At 41.7% G+C, this 27506-nt stretch overlaps 1 protein-coding gene across 7 annotated transcripts in view; it reads right to left on the bottom strand.

Moving 5' to 3' along the window:
• Window positions 1–27506, bottom strand: part of WDR7 (WD repeat domain 7) — a 307789-nt gene that overhangs the window by 192976 nt on the left and 87307 nt on the right. For all 7 annotated transcript variants that reach the window (XM_084832958.1, XM_084832957.1, XM_084832964.1 and 4 more), the window contains one exon: window positions 1670–1783. In XM_084832958.1, coding sequence (XP_084689084.1) covers window positions 1670–1783 — 114 coding nt within the window. The remainder of the gene's footprint in view (window positions 1–1669; window positions 1784–27506) is intronic.

The raw sequence follows: 27506 nt of genomic DNA, 5'->3' as shown, positions 1-27506 counted from the left end.
TTAGTACTTCAATAGGACTGTACCTATTGTACAAGTACTGTTGAAATAGTCCCTCACTGGTAACTTCCTGACCCTATGAATATTAATAGCAATTTGGCAATAGGCCTCAACAGAGCCTGAATTCCTTTCACCCTGTATGAACAACAAGCCAGCTTATGACAAAAACTGTATACAGATCAGAAAATGCGATACGTGTATCACTTTATAATTTTCTTTTTTAAATTTATAACCTACCTCACCCCATTCAGGGGGACTGACAACAACACAAGCATAAAATACTGAAAACCATCAAGCTCCCAAAGCATAAAATGAGAGCAAAAATTGCAAAAAATGATTGTACATCAGCAGTGTTTCTAATGAACAGAAGGCATTTCTCAGAGTTTACAAAATGTGAGAGATCATCAAAAGCCCCAAATGGATTTATTGCCTCATGCTGTTTTGTGGCATAAATGCTCTAGCTAAATCTCCCCTTCTTTCAATTGCCACCAAAATGAAATTTACAGTTCTTGATATGGGTTTCACTCTGTGTATGCCTACCAGATTTTTCATATTGTAATTTATATAGGCTTCTGGTCAATAGAAATAAATATAGTTTTCTTTTAAAACCCTGCACAGAAATCTATACAGAGCTCAATCAAGTCATAGAATCCAAGAGGAAGGTTGCACAATGTATAAGCTGAAGCCTGCTAGTTGCTTTGGCAGTATGTTAAAGAGACCTTTTAGTTACTTAAATTGTGGGGATAATGAGTACTCCTTCATTTCTGTATACACCTCTTCCTTTAGCTTAAACAAAGACAAATCAATTCAGGACAAAAATTATATAACATATATCTGTAGGTGCTGCAGTACAGAACGCCTCTCCTCAAAACCCACCTTCTCTGTGAAATTATTCAGTAAAGCCCTCAGTCCTCACCACTAACCAAAATGGAGGCTTATGTGTGTGTAACTGCACTGGCTCACATTCAGTCCTTGCTACCCTGGTCTCTCCCTTTGTTGACATTTAGTAGGGATTTATATTTCTTGCTTCTCTAACTCTGTAAAACACCATGTAAATTGATGGCAATATACCAATTAACACATTTTGCAGTAGGCAGCTCTCAGGAAATAACTCTTTAAACTCTGCCATCAAGATTGAAACATGGGAGAATACCAGCTTGACTTGACTTCTATATTAGCTCCATGCAAATATTTTTAATCTTTACTTCTGCCAAAAAGCTTCAAGTGCAGCTACCTGGGGCCATGGCCAACAGACACCCCATGGAATAAGAGATGGTAAACCAGAACTGTGCAAATGTCTATCATCTTCTGCGTTACACAAAATAATGAAGCAAATACACACCTCACTGGAAGAATTAACCCCTTGACACATTAACCTCTTTTTCTAGAAATTTGCAACATATGCCACAATTCATTAGCATGAAGGTGCCTGCTGGAGGCTAAGCATGTAATAATACGAAAAATAACTGCATATTTGCAATAATGTGTTCCTAAGTAAAATACACCCAAATATTAATTGCTGTATTTAAAACAAAATGAGATTTGACATATAATTCCGCTAAAACATAGTTCAAAATTCCTCTGCCTTGCATGCACCTTGTACAGTAATAAATCAAGAGCAGTACAGAAATTCTTTTAGCTTTGGCATGATTATACATACAAAAATGTTTACCTGCTGAGATGTCATCATCAGCCAGATCATGTTCTTCTTCTTGAATTTTGGTTTCAGATCCCGATTGCTCAGGACTAGCAGTAACAGTCTGAATAGCTTCTGTGGTCACTCCAGCTGAAACATCAAATCACAAAACAACTAAATCCATGTTCATATTGCTTTGAGCAAAAGAAAGTACCTTTATACTGAATGTTACATTAAGTGTACATCACATTAAATAACCAGACGGATTAAGACAGATTTGAAATCCTACAGAAATCAGATGGTTGAGCTTTCTTTCTCCAGGAAGTCCAGCCAACTTTGACCTGATTTCACCGGGTTCCCTGAAGATGTGTCTAGATGGAGTTTTCCCTCCAATATGACTGCTTTGAACTTCAGCCTCTTCAAAATCTGATCAGGATACTCAAACAAAACATAGAACCAATGGCAAACAAGGATAGAAGTCTCTCCAGTATAAGTGGTGCTCTCACAACCTCATATGTGCGCCTGTGGTGTTTTGCAGTCTAGATGCAGATCGCTATTAAAATAAGGTTCATATTTAACCTCAAGAATCAGTAACATCATAATTGATCATTCCTTCATTAAAGCCTCAATCCCATGTATACTTGGGAGCAGGCCCCAGTGAACACAACAGTACCTACTCCAGAACAAACACACATACTATTGGACTTAAGGCCAATAGTTGCCTATAGATTTTCTCAAGAGACTATGACATTCATGTTCTTTGTTAAAAACACACACTAGAGAAAATTCATAGGTATAATATTAGTTACTATTATTAGTGTTTTATTTATTAATTGTATTATCTTTTTATCCAACTCTTTTTCCAAGGAGCTTAGGGCAGCATATATGGTTTTCCCCATGCTCATTAAAGAAAAAAAACAAGCCTGCTAGGTAAGTTAGGCTGAGAGACTGTGACTGATACAAGGTCATCCAGTGAGATTCACAACTGAGTTGGGATTTGAATCCAGGTCTCCTTGCTCCTTGTCTGAAGCTGTAACCACTACACCACACTGGAGCTCAGTAATCTGAGCGTCTTCTACTAATACTTCATGGCATACTACAACATCCATGGAGAGTGTTCATCCTGTTATGGATGGGGTTGCACTCCCCTTGAAAGAGCAGGGTCATAGCTTGGGGGTTCTCCTTGAGTCATCATTGCCACTTGAGACTCAGGTGGCTCAGCTACATGCCCTACCTAGACAGGGATAACCTGGCTTCAGTCATCTATGCTCTGGTAACCTCCAAGTTAGATTGGTCAATCTAGCTCAGGGTTGTCTACACTGACTGACAGTGGCTCTCCAAAGTTTAAGGCAGGAGTCTTTCCCAGCCGTACCCAGACATGCCAGGGATTGAACCTGGGACCTTTTGCATGTAAGGCATATCCTCCACTACTAAGTTACATTTCCCCAAATCCTTGCACTGCTCCTTCAAGATGGCTCTTTCAACAGAAAAGAATTCCAAGGTGTTGGGGTAGTCTCAAGAACATCACTCCCACCTACCCTTGCTGTCTGACCTTGGTGCATTAAGTAGGCCAAGAGTTCACTCCAGGATATAGTAGAGGAAGCAGTCTTTGAAAAGGTATGCAGGGCCCAATTAAGGCCCAATCATGTGGATGAATTCCTCCTGTTATTGGGTTAGATGCTTTTACCAAAATGACTGTTGTGCTCACACACATACACATCTTCTCCTTTGGAGTTTCAGTGAGACACTGACAAAAGAAAGCCACATTTTAAAACAAACACAAACCAAATTTCAGCTTTGTGTTCACTTTTTGTTGACTTACAAAACTACATGAAATGCTTTCGTTTTTCATAGATGGAAGGGAATACTTGAAACTCACTGCAGGCAGAGTTTACTTAGGGCTTGTTTCATGTTCAACATGGTAAGTGTGTTTCAGCTAAATCCAAGCAATGAGTACCATAATAGTTGAATTGGAAACACCCCTCTAAGACACAAGGAAATCTCCAATTGGCTGCAGCACCTTGGTTCAGGCTCACAGCCTATATGTATATATGCAGCTGTGCAGCTTCCCCTTCAAATGTTATGGTGAAGGGAGAAATACATAGCCCGTGATTTCAACTGGAGGTGACAAAAATAAAGTTCTACCTCTTGTTAAACAATTTACACTCACACACACACACACACACTTCGAAGCCTTGTGATTTGTAATATTGCTTCGTTTCATATAGGGATGTACGGATTTTGTTTAATCAGTTCCATGTGTGTTTCGTGGATTGTCAAGCGTCTTTCATTCTGTTGTCTGCTCATTGACAGAATCAGTCCCCCTCCCCCCAAATTTGGAAAAGTACACCAAAAGAATTTGCTGCAATTTATATAACTTTCACTGTCATGTAACATTTTGTGAATTTTCCTTAGCTCAGTGCGCAATCAATGAGCAGAGAGCACAAAAAAGTGTTACACAGCGGAGACTGAAGAGAGAAAAGATTACGCATTCATATTAGTGTATTTTCCAGTAATTTTTGTATTTTTGTATGACTAAATTAGCCCACAATTCTGGAAAGTTAAAAAAAAAAGGTCTGCAAGACGTGGAATCTGCGTGACACAGAAGATGCCAGTCTGCTGTGGAATCCACTGGTCGAATTCATAGAAATTTGAAGAAATCTGAATCTGTTTTGATTTCTCTGACATCCCTAGTTTCATAGGGTTTTATTATTTTATAATTTATTTTAAACCACTTTGGGGACTTTTTAAAAAATAGGAAGCCACATATAAATAATTTAAATACATAAATAACATTTCTTACATAGAGACCAGTTATACAGAAAGGACAGAGAGATAACACTTCCATTTTTAGCCTCCTTGAAAAAGGCTGAATTAGAATGCATAAGCTCTGATCAAACTTTCCATAACTCATTATAAACCTGTATAGCATGGACAAGAACGTACTGATTGTATCAAATCTAACAAATCACAGTATGTATATGGAACTTCATAGAATCAAGAGTTCCTTGGTGCTCTTCTATCCCTTTGGCTCCTATCCTGTGTCCCCTGGGAAATCACAAAGTACTGAATTCCCGACGTTCTTGCCCAAAATGTTCTACTGACACTACTTCCATGACTTAATGGAAAGGAGCAAGTCATTTGACCGATTTGTCTAACTTGTGAAAGAAGAACATTTGGAGTACCCAGCTCAGTCCAGCCTACAAATGAAAAATACTGAAATGATCTACACATTTGAAATTTGTATGTACAACTCTCACAGAGCATATGATGTAATATAAAACATGGACAAGTGGGCATTAGGTTTATATTTCCAGTTCCCACAATTTTTCCACTCTTCCCCAAAGAGACAAACTAATTCTGTATAGGCACATGCCCATATTTTAAGTGTGAAATGCTCAACCTAATTTTGACAGCCACAAAAGTCAATGTGAGTGGGACAATATCATTAAAGAATCCTGGTTTCCTTTTATATAGGAACTATGATCTAAACCAAGTGCTAGCTGGATGGCGGCAGATACAAACGTGCTCTTTAGAAAGCATTGGCAGCTTCCATAAAAATCATACTAGCTTATATTTAACATTCAAAAGCTGGAGTATATTATTTATTATTCACCAAACAAATCATCTGAGAGATTACATTGGAGCCTCCATGAGAGAGGGGGAAAAAATCATAAATAATACAAAAAACGAACACAGACACAGCAACCCAAAGACAAAAAAAGTAAAGAAAAAAAGAACAGAGAATGTGAAAAACAGGAATAAATCAGATGGAGACAGACTGTGAAATATAGCTCCTTTTTTGAAATAAAGTCAATGAACAAGAGTATGCATTACCAAGCCTGACCTCCCTATTCTCCAGTGCTTTCTAGATAACTGGTTAAGAGTAATTTCGACAAACAAGTTTATTCTATATACCAAATGGGGGATAAATATTTTATGCCTAAAATATAGTAGATGTGACATAAAGTTATGGTACATAAAGTACCATATAGGAGAAATTTTATTCCATGCCTCTAGTGTTCCAAATGAATAACGTGCCCTGTTTTTACTTCTTTGAGTACGTTTGTTCTTATCCAGGATTAGGAGGAAACAAGCTAACAGGAAACATCAGGTTATCTGCAGATTACGACCTGGATGAAGACTTGCACCCACTATTGGTACACGGGTCAGAACAAGCAGCAGGGTCTTTGTGGTGGTGATGCCATCTCTCCCCAGAGAGAAAATCATAGCAACTGTTGTTAGGATTTCAGAACATGGCTTGATTCTTTAGAGTTTATTCTATTAGCCGCTGTCCATTGAGATTATTTTAAACCTGTTTTTAGGCTGACTGGTAGTTTTCCTAATTTCCTAACATGGCTAAGGTGATGATTTTTTCATATATTTGATGTGATGCAACCCCCACCCCCACCCCGGAGTTCTGTGGAACCATGTGGCTGTATTTGTTGTTGTTGTTGTTGTTGTTCAGTCGTTCAGTCATCTCCGACTCTTCGTGATCCCATGGACCATAGCACGCCAGGCCTTCCTGTCCTGCGCTCTCTCCCGGAGCGTGCTCAAGTTCATATTCATTGCATCCGTGATGCTATCTAGCCATCTCATCCTCTGCCGTCCCCTTCTCCTTTTGCCTTCAGTCTTTCCCAGCATCAGGGTCTTTTCCAGAGAGTTTTCTCTTCGCATTAGGTGGCCAAAATATTTCAGCTTCAGCTTCAGTATCTGTCCTTCCAATGAGTACTCAGGTTTGATTTCCTTTAGGATTGACTGATTTGACCTCCTTGCAGTCCAGGGGACTCGTAAGAGTCTTCTCCAGCACCACAGTTCGAAAGCATCAATTCTTCGGCGCTCAGCCTTCCTTATAGTCCAGCTCTCACAGCCATACATTACTACTGGGAAAACCATAGCTTTGATTAGACGGACCTTTGTCGGCAAGGTGATGTCTCTGCTTCTTACTATGCTGTCTAGGTTTGCCATAGCTTTCCTCCCAAGGAGCAAGCGTCTTTTAATTTCATGGCTACAGTCACCGTCTGCGGTGATCTTGGAGCCCAAGAAAGTAAAATCTGTCACTGCTTCCATTTCTTCCCCTTCTATATGCCAGGAAGTGATGGGGCCAGATGCCATGATCTTAGTTTTTTTAATGTTGAGTTTCAAACCAGCTTTTGCACTCTCCTCTTTCACCCTCAACAAGAGGCTCTTTATATCCTCTTTGCTTTCTGCCATTAGGGTGGTATCGTCTGCGTATCTGAGGTTGTTGATAATTCTACCAGCAATCTTAATTCCGACATGTGATTCATCCAACCCGGCGTTTCTCATGATGTACTCTGCATATAAGTTAAATAAGCAGGGTGACAATATGCAGCCTTGTCGTACTCCTTTCCCAATTTTGAACCACTCAGTTGTTCCATGTCTGGTTCTTACTGTTGCTTCTTGACCCTCGTACAAGTTTCTCAGGAGATAGATAAGGTGGTCTAGTACTCCCATCACTTTAAGAATTTGCCAGAGTTTGTTGTGATCCACACAATCAAAGGCTTTAGCGTAGTCAATGAAGCAGAAATAGACGTTTTTCTGGAATTCTCTTGCTTTCTCCATGATGCAGCGAATGTTGGCGATTTGATCTCTAGTTCCTCTGCCTCTTCGAAACCCAGCTTGTACTTCCGGTAGTTCTCAGTTCGCATACTGCTGAAGCCTAGCTTGTAGGATTTTGAGCATCACCTTGCTGGCATGTGAAATGAGCGCAATTGTGCGGTAGTTTGAACACTCTTTGGTGTGGCCCTTCTTTGGAATTGGAATGTAAACTGACCTTTTCCAGTCTTGCGGCCATTGTTGAGTGTTCCAAATTTGTTGGCATATTGAATGCAGCACTTTAACAGCATCATCTTTTAGGATTTTAAATAGCTCAGCTGGAATACTGTCATCTCCGCTAGCTTTGTTGTTAGTAATGCTTCCTAAGGCCCACTTGACTTCACTCTCGAGGATGTCCGGCTCAAGTGCAGTGACCGCACTATCATGGCTATCAGGGACATTCAGATCTTTCCTGTATAGTTCTTCTGTGTATTCTTTCCACCTCTTCTTAATCTCATCTGCTTCTGTTAGGTCCCTGCCTTCTTTGTCCTTTATCATGCCCGTCTTTGCACAAAACGTTCCCTTGAGATCTCCGATTTTCTTGAAGAGATCTCTAGTCTTTCCCATTCTGTTGTTTTCCTCGATTTCTTTGCATTGTTCATTTAAGAACGCCTTCTTGTCTCCCCTTGCTATTCTCTGGAACTCTGCATTCAGTTGGATATATCTTCCCCTTTCTCCCTCGCTTTTCGCTTCCCTTCTTTCCTCAGCTACTTGTAAAGCCTCATCAGACAGCCACTTGGCTTTCTCACATTTCTTCTTCTTTGGGATGGATTGAGTTGCTGCCTCCTGAACAATGTTACGGACCTCCATCCATAGTTCCTCAGGCACTCTGTCTATCAGGTCTAATCCCTTAAATCTATGCCTCACCTCCACTGTATATTCATAAGGGATATGATTTAGGTCATACCTGAATGGTTTAGTGGTTTTCCCTACGTTCTTCAATTTAAGCTGAAATTTTGCAACAAGAAGCTCATGATCTGAGCCACAGTCAGCTCCAGGTCTTGTTTTTACTGACTGTATAGAGCTTCTCCATCTTTGGCTGCAAAGGACATAATCAATCTGATTTCGATATTGACCATCTGGTGATGTCCATGTGTAGAGTCATCTCTTGTGCTGTTGGAAAAGAGTGTTTGCTATGATCAGCATGTTCTCTTGGCAAAACTCTATTAGCTTTTGTCCTGCTTCATTTTGTACACCAAGGCCATGCTCGCCTGTTATCCCGGTGATTTCTTGACTTCCTACTTTAGCATTCCAATCCCCTATGATAAAGAGGACATTTTTTTTGGTGTTAGTTCTAGAAGGTGTTGTAGGTCTTCATAAAACCGATCAACCTCAGCTTCTTCGGCATCAGTGGTTGGGGCATAGACTTGAATTACTGTGATGTTGAATGGTTTGCCTTGGATTCATACTGAGATCATTCTATCGTTTTTAAGATTGTACCCCAGTACTGCTTTTCCCACCCTTTTGTTGACTATGAGTGCTACTCCATTTCTTCTAAGGGATTCTTGCCCACAGTAGTAGATATGATGGTCACCTGAATTAAATTCGCCCATGCCTGTCCATTTGAGTTCGCTGATTCCCAAGATGTCGATGTTCAATCTTGCCATCTCATGTTTGACCACCTCCAGCTTACCTTGATTCATTGATCTGACATTCCAGGTTCCTAAACAATATTGTTCTTTACAGCATCGGATTTTCTTTTCACCACCAGACACATCCACAGCTGAGTGTCCTTTCGGGTTTGGCCCAGCCGCTTCACTCTTTCTGGCGCTACTTGGAAATACCCTCTGCTCTTCCCCAGTAGTATATTGGACACCTTCCGACCTGAGGGGCTCATCTTCTGGCATCATACCTTTTAGCCTTGTGAAACGTTCCATGGGATTTTCTTGGCAAGAATACTGGAGTGGGTTGCCATGTCCTTCTCCAGTGGACCACATTTTGTCAGAACTTTCTGCCATGACCTGTCCGTCTTGGGTGGCCCTGCACGGCATAGCTTATGGCTTCACTGAGTTATGCAAGCCCCTTCACCACAACAAGGCAGTGATGAAGGGGATGTGAAGGGGATATTGAAGGGGATATTGAAGGGGATATTGAATATTGATATGTGAAGGGGATATTGAATATTGATATTGATAACCATGAAGGGGATGTGGCTAAATGGATATTCCCAAATAATAAAAAAAGAACCAGCAACTGGAAGCTGCAAGAGCATTTGATTGTAATTTATGACAGAAGGGCTGCACAACTGCATGAAGATATTGCAGCTCTCTCTGAAGTATTAAGCTCTCCAAACTGGCCACCTGTCCAGTCATGTTCAGATGAACCATTGGCAATTTAATGAACTGCCCAATTAGGAAGCCTAGGGTCTTTCACCAATACTTGATTCACACATATATGTGCATCATTCTACAAGTCAAAATTCAACGGTTCACAACTCAAAGTATGAACTGCACCCACTGAAAAGTCTTGGGTTTTCTGTTTTATGCATGCAATTCATCATTTGATGTTGCAGTCATTGACTGATTTATTTATTTATTTATTGCATTTATATACCACCTTTTTTCCTCTTGCAAGGAACCCAAGGCGGCTTACATTATCCTCCTCCTCTCCATTTTATCCTCACAACAACAACCCTGTGAGGTAGGCTGGGCTGAGAGTGTGTGACTGGCCCAAAGTCACCCAGTGAGCTTCCATGGCTGAGTGGGGACTAGAACATTAAAACAATATATATTGGATAAGCATCCCACCATGTCACTGGACTCTAATCACCCACCAGGTTTGAGATTCCTTTTCAAAAATAGCTGTAGGCTACAGTTCAACAAACTGAGTTTCTGGGCCTAGTTCAACTATGCCCCCCAGCTCCCATTTAGAGATAAAAGAGTTGTGGCAAAAGTGGTATCCATGACAAAAAAAAAATCTTACTGGCAGACCACTTTATTGAGTGGCAAGGTGAGGTGCTGCCCCCCCACTCTTCAATCATTGCTCAGAGTGAGCCTCCAAAAAAGCTAATTGCTGAGCAGACCTGATTTTTTTAAAACTTAAATTTACATTCCACCGTTCCTGTAAAAATAGTGCTCTACCTATAGCCCCCTAAGTCAATATCAGATGGGATGTCAGAGATGGGGGTGTGGGCAGTTGCTAGTGTTAGACTCAGTGGAGATGGGAGTCTAAACTAAATCAGAACTCAATGAAGGAAGACATAAGCACAGTATAGAACTCCCGTCAGCAATCTGAACAAAGTAAGTAGCCGAATGTGGGATTGGAGAATTCACAAGTCAAGCTAAGAGAGTTTTGCTCATGAGACTAGGGACAGCGTAATGGTCAGGAAGCAAAGAGCCAACTGGGCAAGAATACCAGGGATTGGGTATACTAAGGAACAGGAATACTAAGGCACGATCAATACAGGCAGGCAACAAGCAGAGCAAGAGAAAAGTGATCAAGTTGCACAAGCAGAGATGGACACAACGCTATTCCCAGAAGCCTATCAAGATTCCAGAAGGTGGGGTTATCTGGAACTCAACAGGAGGCCCAAACTTTCTGCAGGCCCCAGCACTTCACATGGACCCTAAAAACTGATTGGAGGCTGGCTTATTCGTCGTGTCAGACAACAAAGGAATGTGTTCATAAGGTTTTTTTTCACCTTCTTTGTATCAACCTATGTAAGCCATAGGGGTTAATTTTACTTTATTTTTATTTTTTTAAGAGCTTACAAGTCTGAACTGAATTAGTTTGACTGAATTAAATTATCTGAATAAAATTTACGTCTTGTTAAACTCATTTGTTTTGTCTGCTGTTCTCCAGTTTGAGTGTTCATCTACAAGTAAGTAAACCTTTTTTAGGCGTTTTGAGCTCACAAGCAAATATTCAACTGGAAGCATTGAGAGATTTTTTAGATAGGGCACTGAATGTATGTATCCTGTTGTACAGAGAGCTTCATAACGATGCACAATCGTGGGCTGAAATCCTGACAACCGTTATGCATACTTAAAGTCAGTACTACTTGTGCGCATGCAGCTGTGTGCAGGATTGCAGCCTTAATTTGTAAGAAACAGATATTGATACACAGGGACAGAATCATACTTGTTATAAAGAATTTATTGTATTTTCTTTTGGAGTGCTCTTATGGATTCACAGGATCATTTCAAAGGTTCAAATGATTACGACAGCTTGTTTGTATTTCATATCAATGCATCCAGCAAAGGATTTTGTTTTGTTTTCTTGGCATATTACAATAGGGGAAACAATTTGGTACAAATACTATCTGAATAAATAAGAATGTAACAATATAGGAGGTGCAAGACTGTCTACAGTTTATTTCCAGACAGAAGGTTGAAATTTATTGGAAACAGATTTCTGCAGTGACTGACCAGTACTGCCCCACTTTCCCTGCAATCCTTATGACAGACAGACTGCCTGCCTCACATTAATTCACTTCACACTATTTCTATCGATCCACAGTCGGTTCCCTAGTCTCTTTGCACACATTGCCTGTCTGGCTGCCTACATCCACATCAGCACATATACACAAAGGCCACAGAAAGATAACCTTTTGCTTTCCATTAAAGACACAGTAGCCATTTTTTCTATCTGCAGCATCAGACATATAAAATATACCAGAATTTCTCTTGCCTGCTGGACAAATCGAGTGCTCAAAGATTTCAAGAACCTTCTGTGTTATAGCCTAAAAAACAATCATTTCACATTCTAAGAAAAGATGTTACTTTGGCCAAAGGAGATGTGTCTGTTATGTGGTGGTAGTTGCGGTCAGTGGGTGGGAAATCTGGGACAATAGATATGTATAGCAAATACATCCTTTCAAAATGGCATTTCAAGTTCAAGAATCAACATTACACAGAACAATTTGAGCCCCTTGTAGCTATAATAAAAACAGTACTTTCTAAGGTTCATATAGCACCAAACATTTCACCATGTCTAAAACTCAGACTTGATCAGGCTAAATACATTGTACAGTAACTAAGAATTTCATACAGCAAAATTCAGATAGTGCAGATATGTGCACATCCACATCATAATGCTTCCAGTGTCTCATCTTCTCAAAGAGCCAGGGACAAAAATCCTATCAACTGTCAATACTGTTGAAGTATTGATATTTATGTGTATATCCTTTTTGCGGGGGGCGGGTGTGTGTGTTTCTTTTTAGGCAACAAGCTGACAACACTACTTTGAGTTTTAGCAGTCTAAATAAAAAGACAGAGTTATTGTTCAATCTATACTGCGCTGTGAAGCTAGGGCACATTTTAGTGTACCAACTCCAAATTCCTGACAAAGTCACAGTTCACAAGTTGCCATCTGAGTCAGAATTAAGGCTAGATGCAGTACTTTGGATAAGATGCAAAAAAGGCCCAAATCAGCCTGAGTCTTCAAGATACAAATCTCCAAGTGTTTGCAACACAGAGGATTCTCCCTTTCCTGAGTCTGCCAGATTTTTTTCCAGCCATTTCTAAGCCACTGGCACTGTAAAAATACCACAGATGTCATAGATTAGATGGGCTTTTAACAATAGACAAATATGGAACCAGCTGTAAAGGCCACAAATGACAGTGGAAATAAGAACAAGGGGAGATTAGAAGATGGTGGAGCTGTGCTCAGGAAAGCTGGAAACCCTAAATTCTAAACGACTACACTATGTACAATCCTATCAGAAATCTAGATTGCCAAAAAGCCTCTTTCTTTCTCCAACATGCCATTCTCCTTGTGGACAAAGAAAGGCAGCTAAGAAACATGCAGTAGTAAAACAGAGATCTTTCATCTGTCAAACAAAGACACAGCACTGTGCTACACTAATGGAGAAATACTTGGGGTGGGAGAGTTTGAACAAAAATCAATCACCACTGAACTAAAGCATAATATGAACACTCAGATGAAAATCATAAAAATTGCCACATCCTTGAATTGGCTATGCTGAAAAGTACTTTGCAGTAACTCTATATAGGAACTAAACATGATACTTTATGGAGAAGATAATATTTATAGTGCAATCCTTGCAGGCCTACTTAGAAGTAAATCCCATAGAGTTCAATGACGTTTACTCCTAGGATTGCAGCTTTAATGTTATAGGTGGCAAAAGATTTGTATTTTAGTTACAATGGAACAGTGTCAATCGCTAGGTATCAATTTTTAAATTATTTTTATTGCCTCCAATTCATTTTATCACTTTTTGTTTCATTCTATGTAGCAATATCAGCTTTCATCAGTCCCCTTTTGTCTTTCCTAGTGTTTTTTTTTTAATCCTGATGTCTGTGTTGTTTTACAATACAAAAAGAGGGAACACATGGTTTCATTCAATGATTTTAGAGTCAGTTGCACAAGGAGAGACCACATATACAATGCATGTCCACAGTAAGCAAGATATAAGAGTTGTGCATCTCTTCTGGAAGCGTGCAAAAGGATTTTAGGCAGGATGGCAAAAAGCAAGAATACTGCTCACCAGAAGAAGCACTTGACACATATTAGTTTGTATCCAATGTTAGTCTAACTTAAGCCCCAGTCATTTCAATCGGGCTACTCATTGGATACATTGCAACTGCAATGCTCATAGCAAAAGTAAAAAACAAAAAACCTTCCAATAGTGATATACAGTCCATTCCTTTCCATGCATCACTATGGCAGTACCCACAACAAAAGGTGGAATGAGACGAAACTCCACATGTCCAAACACAATGCCTGTAGCGGGCAGATAATAATGTAAGAGAAAGTAACTGTCAGAACATTCTTCTCCATAGATTTCAGTGACTGCTAGAACAAAAGGAAACGCCGAAAAAGTACAAATTCAGAAGGTGCTCAGGGCATTAGCCTTGAGATGAAACATCTGCCATAGTTGCTGACAATTTTCAAAAACTGAAATGGGGCAGAAATTACTGATCAGAAATAAACTACTGCCACAAAAACCAGTGAGCCAATGGAACTTAGGACTATAAAGGTGAACATTGACACTTGGCCATAAGACTTTGAAACGTATTCATAGCTGAACACCAGACACCTAACCTCTAAAATCTTTAGTGGCTGAAAAGTGGAGGTTGTAGCTACAATGCACATTGCTCACATCTTAGCAGACTTCAGGGCTGAGGAAGACAACTGTAAAAACTTATATTAGTCTGGCTTCCGATCAAAGCAATTTTTGTCAAAAAAAATAAAGCTTTATAATATTTTTTTTTAAAGGAAAAGCAAGAAAATATGTTCTATTCCAAAATCATCCCACTCAGCTTTTCTTATATGTTCTACTTATTACAGCAATGCTAGGGAAGGATCGGGAGTGTATTTCTATGAGAGCTCATCTGGTCCTGCTGTTCATCTTTCACCTAAAGTCATAATCCTCTCACTATGCCATCACAGCAGGCTATATGAGAAGTTAAAGGGAAAATATAAAATTATATGCAATTTGAATTTCTTCTAATGGGGATGACTGTAAGTCCTCAATAGACTAACATCCAATTATTAATTTGATTACACAAATAATCAAGGAGAAGACAAGGATGAAACTTTTGAAAAGCAAATAGCCAATGTTTCAAGGAAGCATGATGTAGTAGTGATGGGGGACTTCAATTTCCCCGATATTTGTTGGGAGACAAATTCTGCAAAACATCCAGGAAATTCCTGACTTGTGTGGTGGATAACTTCCTCTTACAGAAAGTAGAGGAAGGAACTAGAGGATCAGCTATCCTTGACTTGACCCTAACCAACAGAGATGACTTAGTGGATAAAGCAGAAGTTACAGGAACTCTGCGGGAAAGCAACCATGTTATACTTGAGTTCTTGGTTCTAAAGGACGCAAAAGCCGAGCGTAGCCAAATGCGTACCCTGGATTTTAGGAAAGCCACTTTTAATAAACTCAGAACAATGATCAGTAAGGTCCCATGGCAAGCGACTCTAACGAGAAAAGGAGTCCAAGATGGGCGGGAGTTTTTAAAAAAGGAAATTCTAAAGGCACAATTACAAACAATTGCAAAAAGAAAAAAAGGTGGAAGACAACAGAAGTGGCTGTTGATGTGATGTGATGTGGCTGCAAATGCTATTTTGGGGGGCATTAATAGAAGCATAGCTTCCAAATCCCGGGAAGTACTAGTTCCCCTCTACTCAGCACTGGTTAGGCCTCATCTGGAGTACTGTGTCCAGTTCTGGGCACCACATTTTAAGAAGAATGCAGACAAACTGGAGAGGGTTCAAAGGAGGGCAACAAAGATGATCAGGGGACTGGAAACAAAGCCCTATGAAGAGAGACTGGAAAAACTGAGCATATTTAGCCTTGAGAAGAGAAGACTGAGGGGAGATAGGATAGCCCTCTTCAAGTACTTGAAAGGTTGTCAAGGAGAGGAAGGCCACTATCTCTTCTCGATCATCAGTGCAGGGCACAGAATAATGGGCTCGAGTTACAGGAAGCCTGATTCCGGCTGAACATCAGGAAAAACTTCCTGACTGTTAGAGCAATACGACAATGGAACCAATTATCTAGGGAGGTGGTGGGCTGTCCCACACTGGAGACATTCAAGATGAGGCTGGACAGCCATCTGTCAGGGATGCTCTGACTTGGATTCCTGCATTGAGCAGGGGGTTGGACTCGATGGTCTTGTAGGCCCCTTCCAACCCTACTATTCTATGATTCTATGAATATTTGTATACGTCTTCACTCATCTGTTTCAATAGCAATATATTTCAATAGTTTGATGAGGTGTGCAAATGACCCCCCCGCCCAAATAGCTGGGGGAAATCTACCCAAACCACTGCAAGTGGCAGCTCGGGACGGGGCTAATGCTTCAGGGATTCTGCAACAGTCACAGCTGATGTTTGTTTTTTGTTTTTCATGTGGTGCTGACAAAAAAAGAAAGAAACAAAGCAGGAAGTCGCATCACGTGAGAAGCAAGGTCTGAGCACTTGGGAGACTGCTCAGACTTGCCTTCCTTATCCCATTGATGCACTAAACAACCTTTAAACCCCTTTCTTAGAAGACAAGTCCTCACCAGACTCAGGAATAGGAGAAAGAGATAGCAGCATGACTGAAGCCCACAGAAGATAAGGTGGTTGCAAAGTAAGTTTGAAATAATTTCCTGCGATTTGCTTCACTAAGGGCTTTCTTGGCTGTGACCTCTCTTTCCAAACTCCTAAGTAACATATCCTATGCTGCCTGCTTTGTAACAGGAGAGGGTCTGGAGGATATTATTTTATTTGTATTTATTTATGGAATTTATATACTGCTGAATACAATAAAATCTCTCAGCAGAACTGGGGGAATTGCCCTCACCCAGCTACTACAGCATGTTGCTTTTCCGCTGTGTTGCAATACATGTTATTACCAGCTTCTTATCAAGATAAAGAACATATATAATCATTGCAGTGGGATAGCCCATTGTAATGTAAGGTTGAAGAGTATCCTCCAGGAAATCCCTGGTTCAATCTCACAGGGACCATTATCTCACTGGTATACACACACACACACAGAGCAATCCTATGAACTCTTACTTGATAGTAAGCCCCAATGAACCCAAAAGGATGAGACTACAGATCAAGGGTGAATAAAGTTCGGCTCATAAAAGATATGACAAATTAAGGCATGACACAGGCAAGAGCACTCCAACAGTTCTGAATAGCAACCAAATAAGTAGCTCAGATCCAATGACAATTCTCCTCTCCCCCACCTCTGCTCCAAAACATACACAAAGGCACAGCAAAATTGTCAACAGAAAATAAAGGGCAAGACTCCAAATATTAATACAATTTATATAACTCTGCTCTGCAGCACTGAATCCTTGGACAGCTCCCAACTGAAAGCAGATTAGCCTGTCTTAACGCAGCAATATTGTTCCAGTTATGGGGACATCACATTCTCTAAGGCAGAGCTTTCCAAACTGTGTGCCGCAACACATGAGTGTGTCGGCGGCAGTGTGTAGGTGTGTCGCACGAAATGCAGAAAATTGTGCGGAAGGGCACCGCGGAGCTCCCTTACGCGCGTTTGCTTCCCTTGGCCCCTCCCCCGGAACTTCCTAAAGCAGCTAATGTTAAAGCAGCTAAGGCTTAGCTGCTTTAACATTAGCTGCTTTAGGATCATGTGGCGTCTTGATGTAGGACGCACATGATTGGCGGTGTTGGAGCAGTATGGCGAGGTAGAGGCGCGGGGCGAAGAGAGGGGAGGGGAGGCGCCGCCCTGGGAGCACAGCTTGGCCGACGCCGGCACGAAGTGGCAGCAGCCCCCAGCCCTGCGAGATTTCGAGCGCGCCCTTCGCGGACTTCTGCACCGCACTCCTGCGCGGCCAGGCCAGAGTACTGTGCGGGTGGAAACGCCGCCTGGGACTGGGACTGCACCAAGCGGGCCGTCCCCCGTCTTGGCCAGTCGGAACGGAGCTCAGTGGAGGCAGAAGCCTCAGAATCGGCGTGCTCCCAATCACCCGGGCGAGCGCAGCTGCAGGCTGTCACCTAGTCAACGCACCTGCTGCTGGCTGAAGGGAGGCCACCCTCCCAAACCCAATGTGGCAAACAGCAAGCCACCCACCACGTGGCACTTATAATTTGATTTCTGCCATTTATTTTTATTTTTACTCTGCTGTAATTGTGGATTAACCACCCACCGGCAGTATACCACCGGACAGTGCTGGAACTGGACTCTGGACATAGGCATTGCAAATATTTACAGCAATATAGCCTTGCAGTGAGACATATATATTTACACCATTTTTGTTGGACTTTTGCTTCTCTACTTCATATGTTTTTGCAGCTGAGCTCCTACCTGGGCCTATGTGTCCTAATATGTATTGTAAATACTTCAGTTAATTTTGTTTATTTTTCACATTTTCTCGCACTTGTTTACATACTGTTACTCATAAATGACAACAATGTATGTTATTATCTTACAAATCATATATTTTTAAAAATATAAATGAGAGGTTTTCGTGAGATATGTTCTATCCTCATACATTTCATTATTACAATTTATGTATGTGTCTGTATCTCTTATAATGGGTTAGTTTAACCTCTGGTTTACTAGTAAAACTGAATTACCATGTCACGAAATTATGTATGTCTAAAAAGTGTGTCACTAACATGAAAAGTTTGGAAAGCTCTGCTCTAAGGAGTTCTGGACCTTTCTGATTTCTCAATATTTCTGCAAATCTCCCCATCAATGCTTGGTTTTGTATTGAATCACTCTTCTTCCCCCATATTTAGAATTTCTTGTTACAATAATGAATTCAGCAGCAGATGACACCTATTTCCAAATAGCTCAATTCCAATTTATACTTCACTACACATAGATAAATTTATTTATTTATTTATTGCATTTATACCCCGCCTTTTTTTCCTCTTGCAAGGAACCCAAGGTGGCTTACATTATCCTCCTCCTCTCCATTTTATCCTCACAACAACAACCCTGTGAGGTGGGTTGGGCTGAGAGTCTGTGACTGGCCCAAAGTCACCCAGTGAGCTTCCATGACCGAGTGGGGACTAGAACCCGGATCTCCCAGCTCCTAGTCTAATACTCTTGCCACTACACCACACTGGCTCTAAAAACTGGATGGAGCAATCCTATGGCCCCTACACACTGTCTGGGGGACACAGGGTATTTCAGATTCCTGGATCCAATGCCAGAGGCAGCACTCCGACCTCAGACCAAGGAGTCTGAGCTCCTCCCCCGCCGCCCTCCCAGCTGGTGTAGAGAGAACTGTGCCATCTGTCTCAACAAGCTTGCAAACTTGAGCTCGTAGAGGGGTGAAATGGGAGGGGAGGAGACTGGAAATACAGGACTATGAGCTATCTTCAGCCATCCCCAGCCGCCTTTCTTCCCCCTCCCCGAAACCTCCACTAGATGGACGAAAATGTCTGTATAGCTAAAATGGCATGACACGCCTCCCGCTCTGCATTGGATACTCATAAGCCTCCGAGTTGGGAGGCTTACAAGTACCTACGGCAGATCAAATAGGATTATTATTTATTACATTTCTATACCGCCCCATAGCCAAAGCAATCTGGGCAGTTTACAGAAGTTAAAAACATTAAAATACAAAATACAAAGGTTAAAAGCCATTTACATAAAAGTGCACAGACAATGTACTCAAACAACATACAACTAAAAACTTTAGTCAGTCATAACTAAAGACACATCCAGGACTGATTAAAACTCATAATGTGCTGCCAAATGTCTGGAAAGAGATACATCTTAACCTGGTGCCAAAAAGATAACAATGTTGGAGGCAGGTGGACCTCATCAGGGAGCTTGTTCCACAGATGGGGGGGCCATCACTGAGAAGGCCCTCTCCCGCCTTCCAAGCTTCCCTCAGAGGACAACCTTAAATGCTGAACGTAGAGTATGGGTAGGTTCATTTTGGGAGAGGGATGCCATCAGATATTGCAGTCCCAAGCCGTGTAAGGCTTTATAGGTTAAAACCAGCACCATGAATTGAGCTCGGAAACATGTAAGTAGGGCAGAGTTGTTTTTATATGTATTTGCACCAGAGCTTTCTTGACTACTTCCAACAATTAATTAATGCCTTATTTACATTCTGACACCTGTGTTGAACATAAAATGACCTTTTTAAATGTAGGGCAACAAGAATTTAAAAAACAAAACAAAAGGAAGATCTCAGCAGACCTCAAAAGAAACCACTTAACACGTCTTTCGGATCCAGCCTGTGTCTCTGACCCAAAACAAAGCTGTATACATATGCACAAGGAGTTGCATGTAAGAGTGGGGACTTTTCTTCAAATCTATATAACGCTGCTTGAACTGCTGGAGACTTTTTCAGCTTAAAATGTGGCTTCCCATTTCAGCAATATGAGCAGCTACAGTTGCAACTTCAAAACAAATCGTGGCTGCTAGAACAGTTGCCCCCTGCACACACATAGAGCTTCAATGATTGAAACCTCCTCTTTGTTTGTTTGACCAGAGCTACATCCGTTCCGCAATGTTGTCACATAACTTTCAAAGCTGTCTATGGGCCCAGTCCGGAGACTCACTGCCCCTGTAATGGCACAGTAGAGATTGCTGATAAACATTTGTGAATGACAGCTTGCCCACCACTACCAATCTTCCCTGAACAGTGCAGTCACAGGACAGTATGGGGTGCCCTTTAGGTCTCAGTTCACTCCGGAACGCAGGGAGGCTTGACAGGCCTGGCCAGTGCTGAGTATGAATTGAGTGTGGCCTCTAGAATCCCTTGCTACATCCTGGTGTTGCACATCAGATTTCAGGGGGCTCCTTGGCAGGCAAGTCAATGACCTTGTTCACATAACGGAGGCAAATTGTGGGTTACGATTAGTTCTTTGTTTAACTGTGGGTTGTTTAATCCATGATTAACATACAGTGTCCAGGTTCGCATTTCAGAAAATAACCTCTGACTGGAGGATGCCTATTCAAAATGGTGGCAACATGCACTGGGCACACAAACTGGCAAATTGTGGGTTAATTAACCCATGATTTGCTACCGTCACATGCAAATGGACCCAATATAGAAAGGATTCCTTAAAGACTAAAGGCTGAGAATCACTGTTGTAGTAGACAGGTGAAGAACTTCACCTAGATACTTTTTAATGGGGATAGAACATTATATCAAATGAATATTTCCCACCTACCCCTGCTCCCACCACAACTTCTCTTCAGTGTCTACTAGAGGAAGATAGTGGGGTGAAAGCAACAAAATGTAGCTTCACTGGTTTTGATGCTGTTTAGTAAATTAATTTACATTTGCAAGCAGCTGTAAATGTTGAACTGCTAGTTATTTCCCTTGTTGGAAGAGTAGGTCACAGTCAGTTAATACTAAAATATGTTCACATTATTTCATGTTGACTGTGCTGACTGCTTTCCACCAGTGGTTCTACCTCATCTTAAAAAGAAAATAACTGAATTACTGGACCCTCCAAAATGTGCTCTCGTTGCCCTCATATGGACATACCAAACTGACTTGCAACATTCACACAAGGAAAAACTGAAAGTAGATCACACTGCTCTATCGCTATCACTGCAGCAAAGGATTCACTGAAGTTAATGACATCAATTATGGGAGCTTGCTGAAAAACAACCCATAAGTGGCTGCATGTTTGTTCGTCATTTTATATGTATGGGCTTAAAACCAACTCTTCCTGCTGTATTGCCCCGGCCGTGGGCACTGACCTCTTAATTTAGAGGTGCCAAGATAGTGATAAATCAGACCCAGGTTTACTTACAAGGAGTACTTTATTGAGTAACTTACAGCACACAGGCGTACCCAATGGTTGGATCAGACAGCTTTTCTGAACCCAGAGCCATGGGGTACAATGGGTTTTATACCATACCTGTTAGCAATAGTGATGTACGAAAGTCACTTACTTTTTCGCGGATTGATTTGCGGTGTGGGGTCCGCGGCAGCTCCGCGGAGCAGCCGGCCAGGGCCGTCCACAGCCGGAGTTCTGGCCGCGGATGGGCTGCTGCAGCTGCCATTTGTGTCCAGCCAAGCTTCCGTGAAAGGCTACGTAAGTATTTATGTAGCCTATCACGGCAGGCCAAAAAAACACCAGTGTACGCAAATGGCGGCGGCTACAGCGGCCGCCATTTGTGTTCCCTATTTTTCGCCGTTTTAGCCGACGTAAATATTTACTACGGTGAAAAAAAAGGAATGTAAATAGCGTCCACTACGCTATTTCCGTTCTCCTTTTTTTCGCCGTAATAGCCTACGTAAATATTTATGTAGGCTAAAACGGCGAAAAATAGGGAACGCAAATGGCGGCCACTGTAGCCGCCGCCATTTGCGTATGCTGTTGGTTTTTTTTTTGCTTGCCATGATAGGCTATGTAAAGCCTATCACAGCAGATACAAATGGTGGCCGCGGCAGCTGGTCGAAAGACCAGCCACTGCCGCCACCGGAGCCGCTGCTGGAGCTGCCGCCGGCAGAACATCCGCCCCAGGTAAGCTTCATCCCGGGAAGAATCCACGGAGGCCGTTCCGCCATGGATTTCGGGGGAATGCACTGGCATTCGGCCTCACTGAAATCCGTGGCGGAATTCTCCGCCATCCCTAGTTAGCAATCAAGCAGCATGACAACAGCAAGCGCCACCTAGCGTTCATTCCCAGCATAGACTAACCAGGCTGGTTCTCAGCACAGCCACTTGTAGCTCAGCATAAACACATTTCACTTCCCAGGTACATCTTGATTCACTCATTAGTATGGAATGTGCTAGGCTGCACTATCCGCCCTTTGACTCATCTTCACATGCTCAGCTTACTAGCAAGGGAATTGCACCAATAATGAACTTAAGCAAGCATTATGGATCTCTACACCCCTCTAACGCTACAGGTGACTTGGTTACACTCATGGGGCCAATAAACCCACTTCTGCAACAGCTCTTCCTCTTCCCCTTGCTCTTCCCCGTGCCTGGCAGCTCATTTCAAACCTGCTCTGGAGGGTCCCCCAAACCACCAGAGCCCATTTGGCTGCATAAAGGGGGGCTGCCAGGAGGAGGGGACAGTCAGGGCTGGATACAACCCTTGGATTTGTAAGGGACTAGAAGATGACAAAGTACTATTAAACTGCAGAACATAGTTATATTAGTACATCGCACTGATTAAATCTCACAGTTTATTTTATATATTCATACACAACAAATTATTTTTAAAAGGTACAAGTGTTGAACTAGTTTAGGAAGCAATCACTGCATATAGCCAGGGCTTTTAGATAATTAACTTGTAAACATAAACTATGAAAAATATGAGTGAGAGGGATTAGCAGATTACAGAATTGCTATAATAAATGTTAAATGAGTAGATGATAAATGACAGAAAAGGGTGGGTAGGCATACAAAGGACACAGCTGCATTTTATATTATTTTATGTTTTTTTTAAATTTCTTATAATAATAAAAAAACCTTAGTGGCCTGTCCAGTATTTAGGATTTGTCTGCATCAGTAAACTACATGCAGCAATGGATAGAGATGTTAGCTCTGATTCTTAGCAATGCATGCTGAATGTTTTCAGTTAACATGCAATTATGACAGCATTTTATATGACAACATAGAAAATATTTTTAATACTGGATTTGTAACATGGATAGTGTCCTAATAAACAACTTTTAAAATTGGCAAGACATACATGGACTCCTTATGGCTATGGACTGATCGCTAGTGGCTAATTTAGGATAGCTTATTCACATACAGCTCATCATGTACAGCATAATTCCATGCATGTTCACTTGGAAGTAAGTCCCACTGTGTACAATATGGCTCACTGCCTAGCAAGTTTAAGCAAATTCATCCTGAGTGTGGAGATGTATAGCCAGTAACTGTCTCTCTAATAATTAAAGGGACTTATAGTTTAAAACATATTAACCTTAATGAAGCAAAATCTGGCAACTTTGGTTGAGTTTGCATTTGGGTTTGGATTTTTAATGATAATCAAGTCCATATGAACTTTTATCAACATTTCTTTACAACATCTACTAAGAAGTATTTTTTTAATTGCCCAAGGCAAGACACGGACCTGGTTAACAGCCAGCCTTTATGTTTTCTCCATCCTAAGATTGCAAGATGGAGAAAAATGCAGACCTCATAGCTACAACATCTGGCTTAATTTTTCTTTCTTTCTTTCCCCATCCCCTGCTTTTTGTACCACCAAACCTGATGAAGAGTTCTGGAGAACTCAACAGCTTGCAGACATTTTGGCTGGTCCTAATAAAGATGCCAACTGTAGATTTTGGATTCTTTAACAGATGTTTGAAGATTTCCAAATAATTTGGTTTTGATCTAGCACTCCTGATCATAAGGCTACATTCTTCCCATACATGCATGCGCGCACGCGCACACACACACACACACCCTGGAGTACAAGAGCCTTTATTACCTCACAGGAATAAAGTCTAATGGCACCTTAAAGACTAGAAGGAAGGCACCCAAACAGAATGAAATGCAAAAAGAGAATGTATTCTCAAAATTGCCAAAGGAAAACGTCTCTATTTGAACTTTTCAGATAAACTTGTGTCCTTTCAGAGACAATTTTTCCTTTGTCAGGAGCAATCTTATAAAATGCAAATGCTGAAAAAAGACTAAGACAGCTTACAAAGGTGGTGGCTATCCTTCATACACCATCAAGCAACTAAAGATGCAATCCTATGCATGTTTTCCTGGTAGTGTGTCCCACTGAACACAGTGGGACAAACATCTGAGTAAACATACATAGGATTGTGGCATAAGCTTTCATGGACTTGAGCTTACTCTTGTGCGTGTGTGTGTGTGTGTGTGTATGTGTGTGTGTGTGTGTGTGTGTGTATATATATATATATATATATATATATATATATATATATATTTGGGGTGGGTGGGATGTAAAAAAGTGGGACCAAAAGGACGTGAAATGCAAGACTGCTATTTCAAGGAAAAAGATCATACAAAGATGTTCCAGCATTTAAATCCGAGTCAGGGACATTCCTCACCATTATTCAACCATCAGAGTGTTTCTGTATGAGCTGTGTCCTGCAAAGAATTGAGACTTCTATAAAGTCAAAGCTTGCTAATTAGAATCCATGGTTAGCACCCAAAATAATTTGGCAGTTGTATATTCATACATTCAAACTATCATCCTCAACCCTCCACAACCCCTGAAAAATTAAGTATGATGACAGACTAAAATCAGCCCTAAAACAGGCCTGCACAACATAAAGTCTCAGGGGCTAACAGTAGCCCCCGCACTGACCATTTGAAATCCCCTGGAAGAATTCCAAATACCCATTATTTGAAGCCATTTCCACAAAGAGGTAGGAACATCTAAAATCCACCCAGCCTAAAAATTAAAAAATGAGGGCTGTGATGGGAGAATGCATATATCGTTCCTCCTCTCCCTAGATTTCAGAGGAATGCAGTGGAGTTGGTGCCAGAAGTCATATATGCTGCACAAGCTTTCCTGTGTCCAAGGCTTCCTAAATGTGACAATTGCTGAGAGACCCCTGGAAGACTGAAACCTTGTATGCCTTTGCAACACTTGGCAAGTGCAGCAGAAGGGGGAGCAAAATGAAGCAAGGGAGCATATTGCATAATTTTAAATATTAGCATATTTAAAAAGCATATTGAATGAGGAAAGAGACATCAGACTTGGGGTTGCAGAGAGATTTGTAGGGTGTGGAAACAGAGGAGAGAGAGAGACTGTGCATGCTATGGGTGCAGATAAAACTGGCTGTCAGGGGTTACATCTGAGGGTGGGGAACAGACAGCTAAACAACGGGGTGTCAGAGAGTTTGTCTATTTCACGTTCGCCTTTGATGAAAAGTTCTGATGTCAGTGACAGAGCAATGTGCTGGGTTGGGGTGGGGTGGGGACCTTAAAATGTGACAAAGCTTTTTCCACAACTAGAGTGCAGCCCTCGTTAATGCAAATGTAAAGCTGGCCTCAGAAAGATTTGAGTTGTGCACCCTATCTCTACCAACATCTACCAAGTATCAATACTACATTTTGATATTGAACATAAAAACAGAAGTGAAAGGTATTCGCTTGTTTCGAGTGCCAAACACGGAGGCGTAGGAGTCAGAGGACAAGCTCGTATGACTTCAAGAGCAGCATCTAAAACTGCTCCCAAACAGGTTCTAATCTAGATCCAGAAAGAAGGGAAGGAAAAATGAAATGAAAAATGGTGACATGTTTGTTTTAAATGCTGTTCCAGCAGAAAGGAACTGTGACAAAAGCAGTACACAGTAATGTAAGTCAGAGTGGTAATCAACTACCATTACACCTGGTCATCATTCCTTCCCTTCCTTAGTCTTGGTCTCATTCAGTGCAAAACCTTATTTATTATTTATTTATTGCATTTATATCCCGCCTTTTTTCCTCCAAGGAACTCAAGGCAGCGTACATAGTCCTCCTCCTCCATTTTATCCTCACAACAACCACCCTGTGAGGTGGGTTGGGCTGAGAGTCTGTGACTGGCCCAAAGCCACCCAGTGACTTTGAATGAACCCTTTCGCACCACGCATTCTGTGTGCCAAGGAGAGCAAAAGAACCAATGGAAAAGAGCAAGGCCAGGATCCAGAAAATCCTGTGCATGTGTGCTCTTAAAGTACTTCTACACCAAGCACTCCCACCAGCACAAGGGAGAGGGGGAAGATAGAGAGATTTTCTTTCCAGCAGGACCCCCTGCACCTCCAGGGAAGCTGTTCCTGAGGACCCTCAGTGCACGCAGAGATGAAGTACATGAGGCACACTGGATCCTGGCTTTAGTAGTTACACGAACACATGACCCAAAAGAGAGGGGGAAATTGCACAGCTATCAAAATTTGCGAGCGCCATGTAAATTAAGTAAAATTATGCAAAGCTGCCAAAACTGCATCACGTATGCCAACTGCAGAACTTAGATGGTAGTATTTCTTTTGTTTTTGCAGATGTGGGATTTTTTTTAAGAGACTAACGGCGCAATCCTGCGGTGACCGGCAGCCGCCTCCGAACTTGGAGGCAACTGCCTACCCAATGCAGGGCAGGAGAAGCACAGAGGGGATCGTTCCCTCCGCGCTTCTCCTGCCCTGCATTTGTAGCTAGCTGCAGGAAGGCGGAGCAGGGGAGGAGGCTGCCAGATGACACATAGGATGTGTTATACCAGCATTTCTGCCTTCCCTGCCCTGGAACGCCCCTGGAATGCCCCGTTTGGGCCACTCTGCACTCCTCTCTTGAGTGGGGAGTGTGGGGCCGTTCTGTGCTACCTACGAGGCAGCACGGAAGGGGGGGGAAGGTCAGTTCTCCAGAAAACCACATATCCTATGGCCATCTAGCTGCTGACTAGCGGCCATAGGATTGCTCCCTATGTTTATTAATTAAAACAATCATCGAATTGTATTCAAGTTTCTTTCCTACTTTTTAATGATAACAAAGCACTTGACCCACTAAATTCTTATAGGTGCAGGAGCTCCTGTGCTCATAAGGCATTTGTTCACTTTTCAGCTTTAACAGTCCCTCACAGCTATGGTACTTGAAGTTTCACACCTGCGTGTACCTACCTGGACCCTGAGATCATTGTTGGAGGCCCTTCTTCGGTGCTCCTGCCAGGAGGGGTAGATGGATGGCTATGAATGAACAGGGCCTTTTTGTCAGTGGCAACCAGGCGATGGAATGCCCTCCTACCCCCAGGGAGACTCCCCTTGCTACTTTTATGCCTTTGGGGCACCAGGAGAAGACATTTTGATTATCCCAGGCCTCCTCTCCTTGGAGTATTTAAAATCTTTTTCTTCTCAATGTTATTTTTAGCCTCCACACTTAAAAAAAATCTTGTTTTGATCCTAATTTGGAGTTGTTTTCATGCAGCATTATATTTATT

Source organism: Heloderma suspectum, chromosome 2 (genome assembly GCF_057233095.1).
Source record: "Heloderma suspectum isolate Gila_16-S chromosome 2, 16-S_ref, whole genome shotgun sequence".
Taxonomy (NCBI): domain Eukaryota; kingdom Metazoa; phylum Chordata; class Lepidosauria; order Squamata; family Helodermatidae; genus Heloderma; species Heloderma suspectum.
Note: the sequence above shows the minus strand (reverse complement) of the source record. Positions and strands in the feature narration are given on the sequence as shown.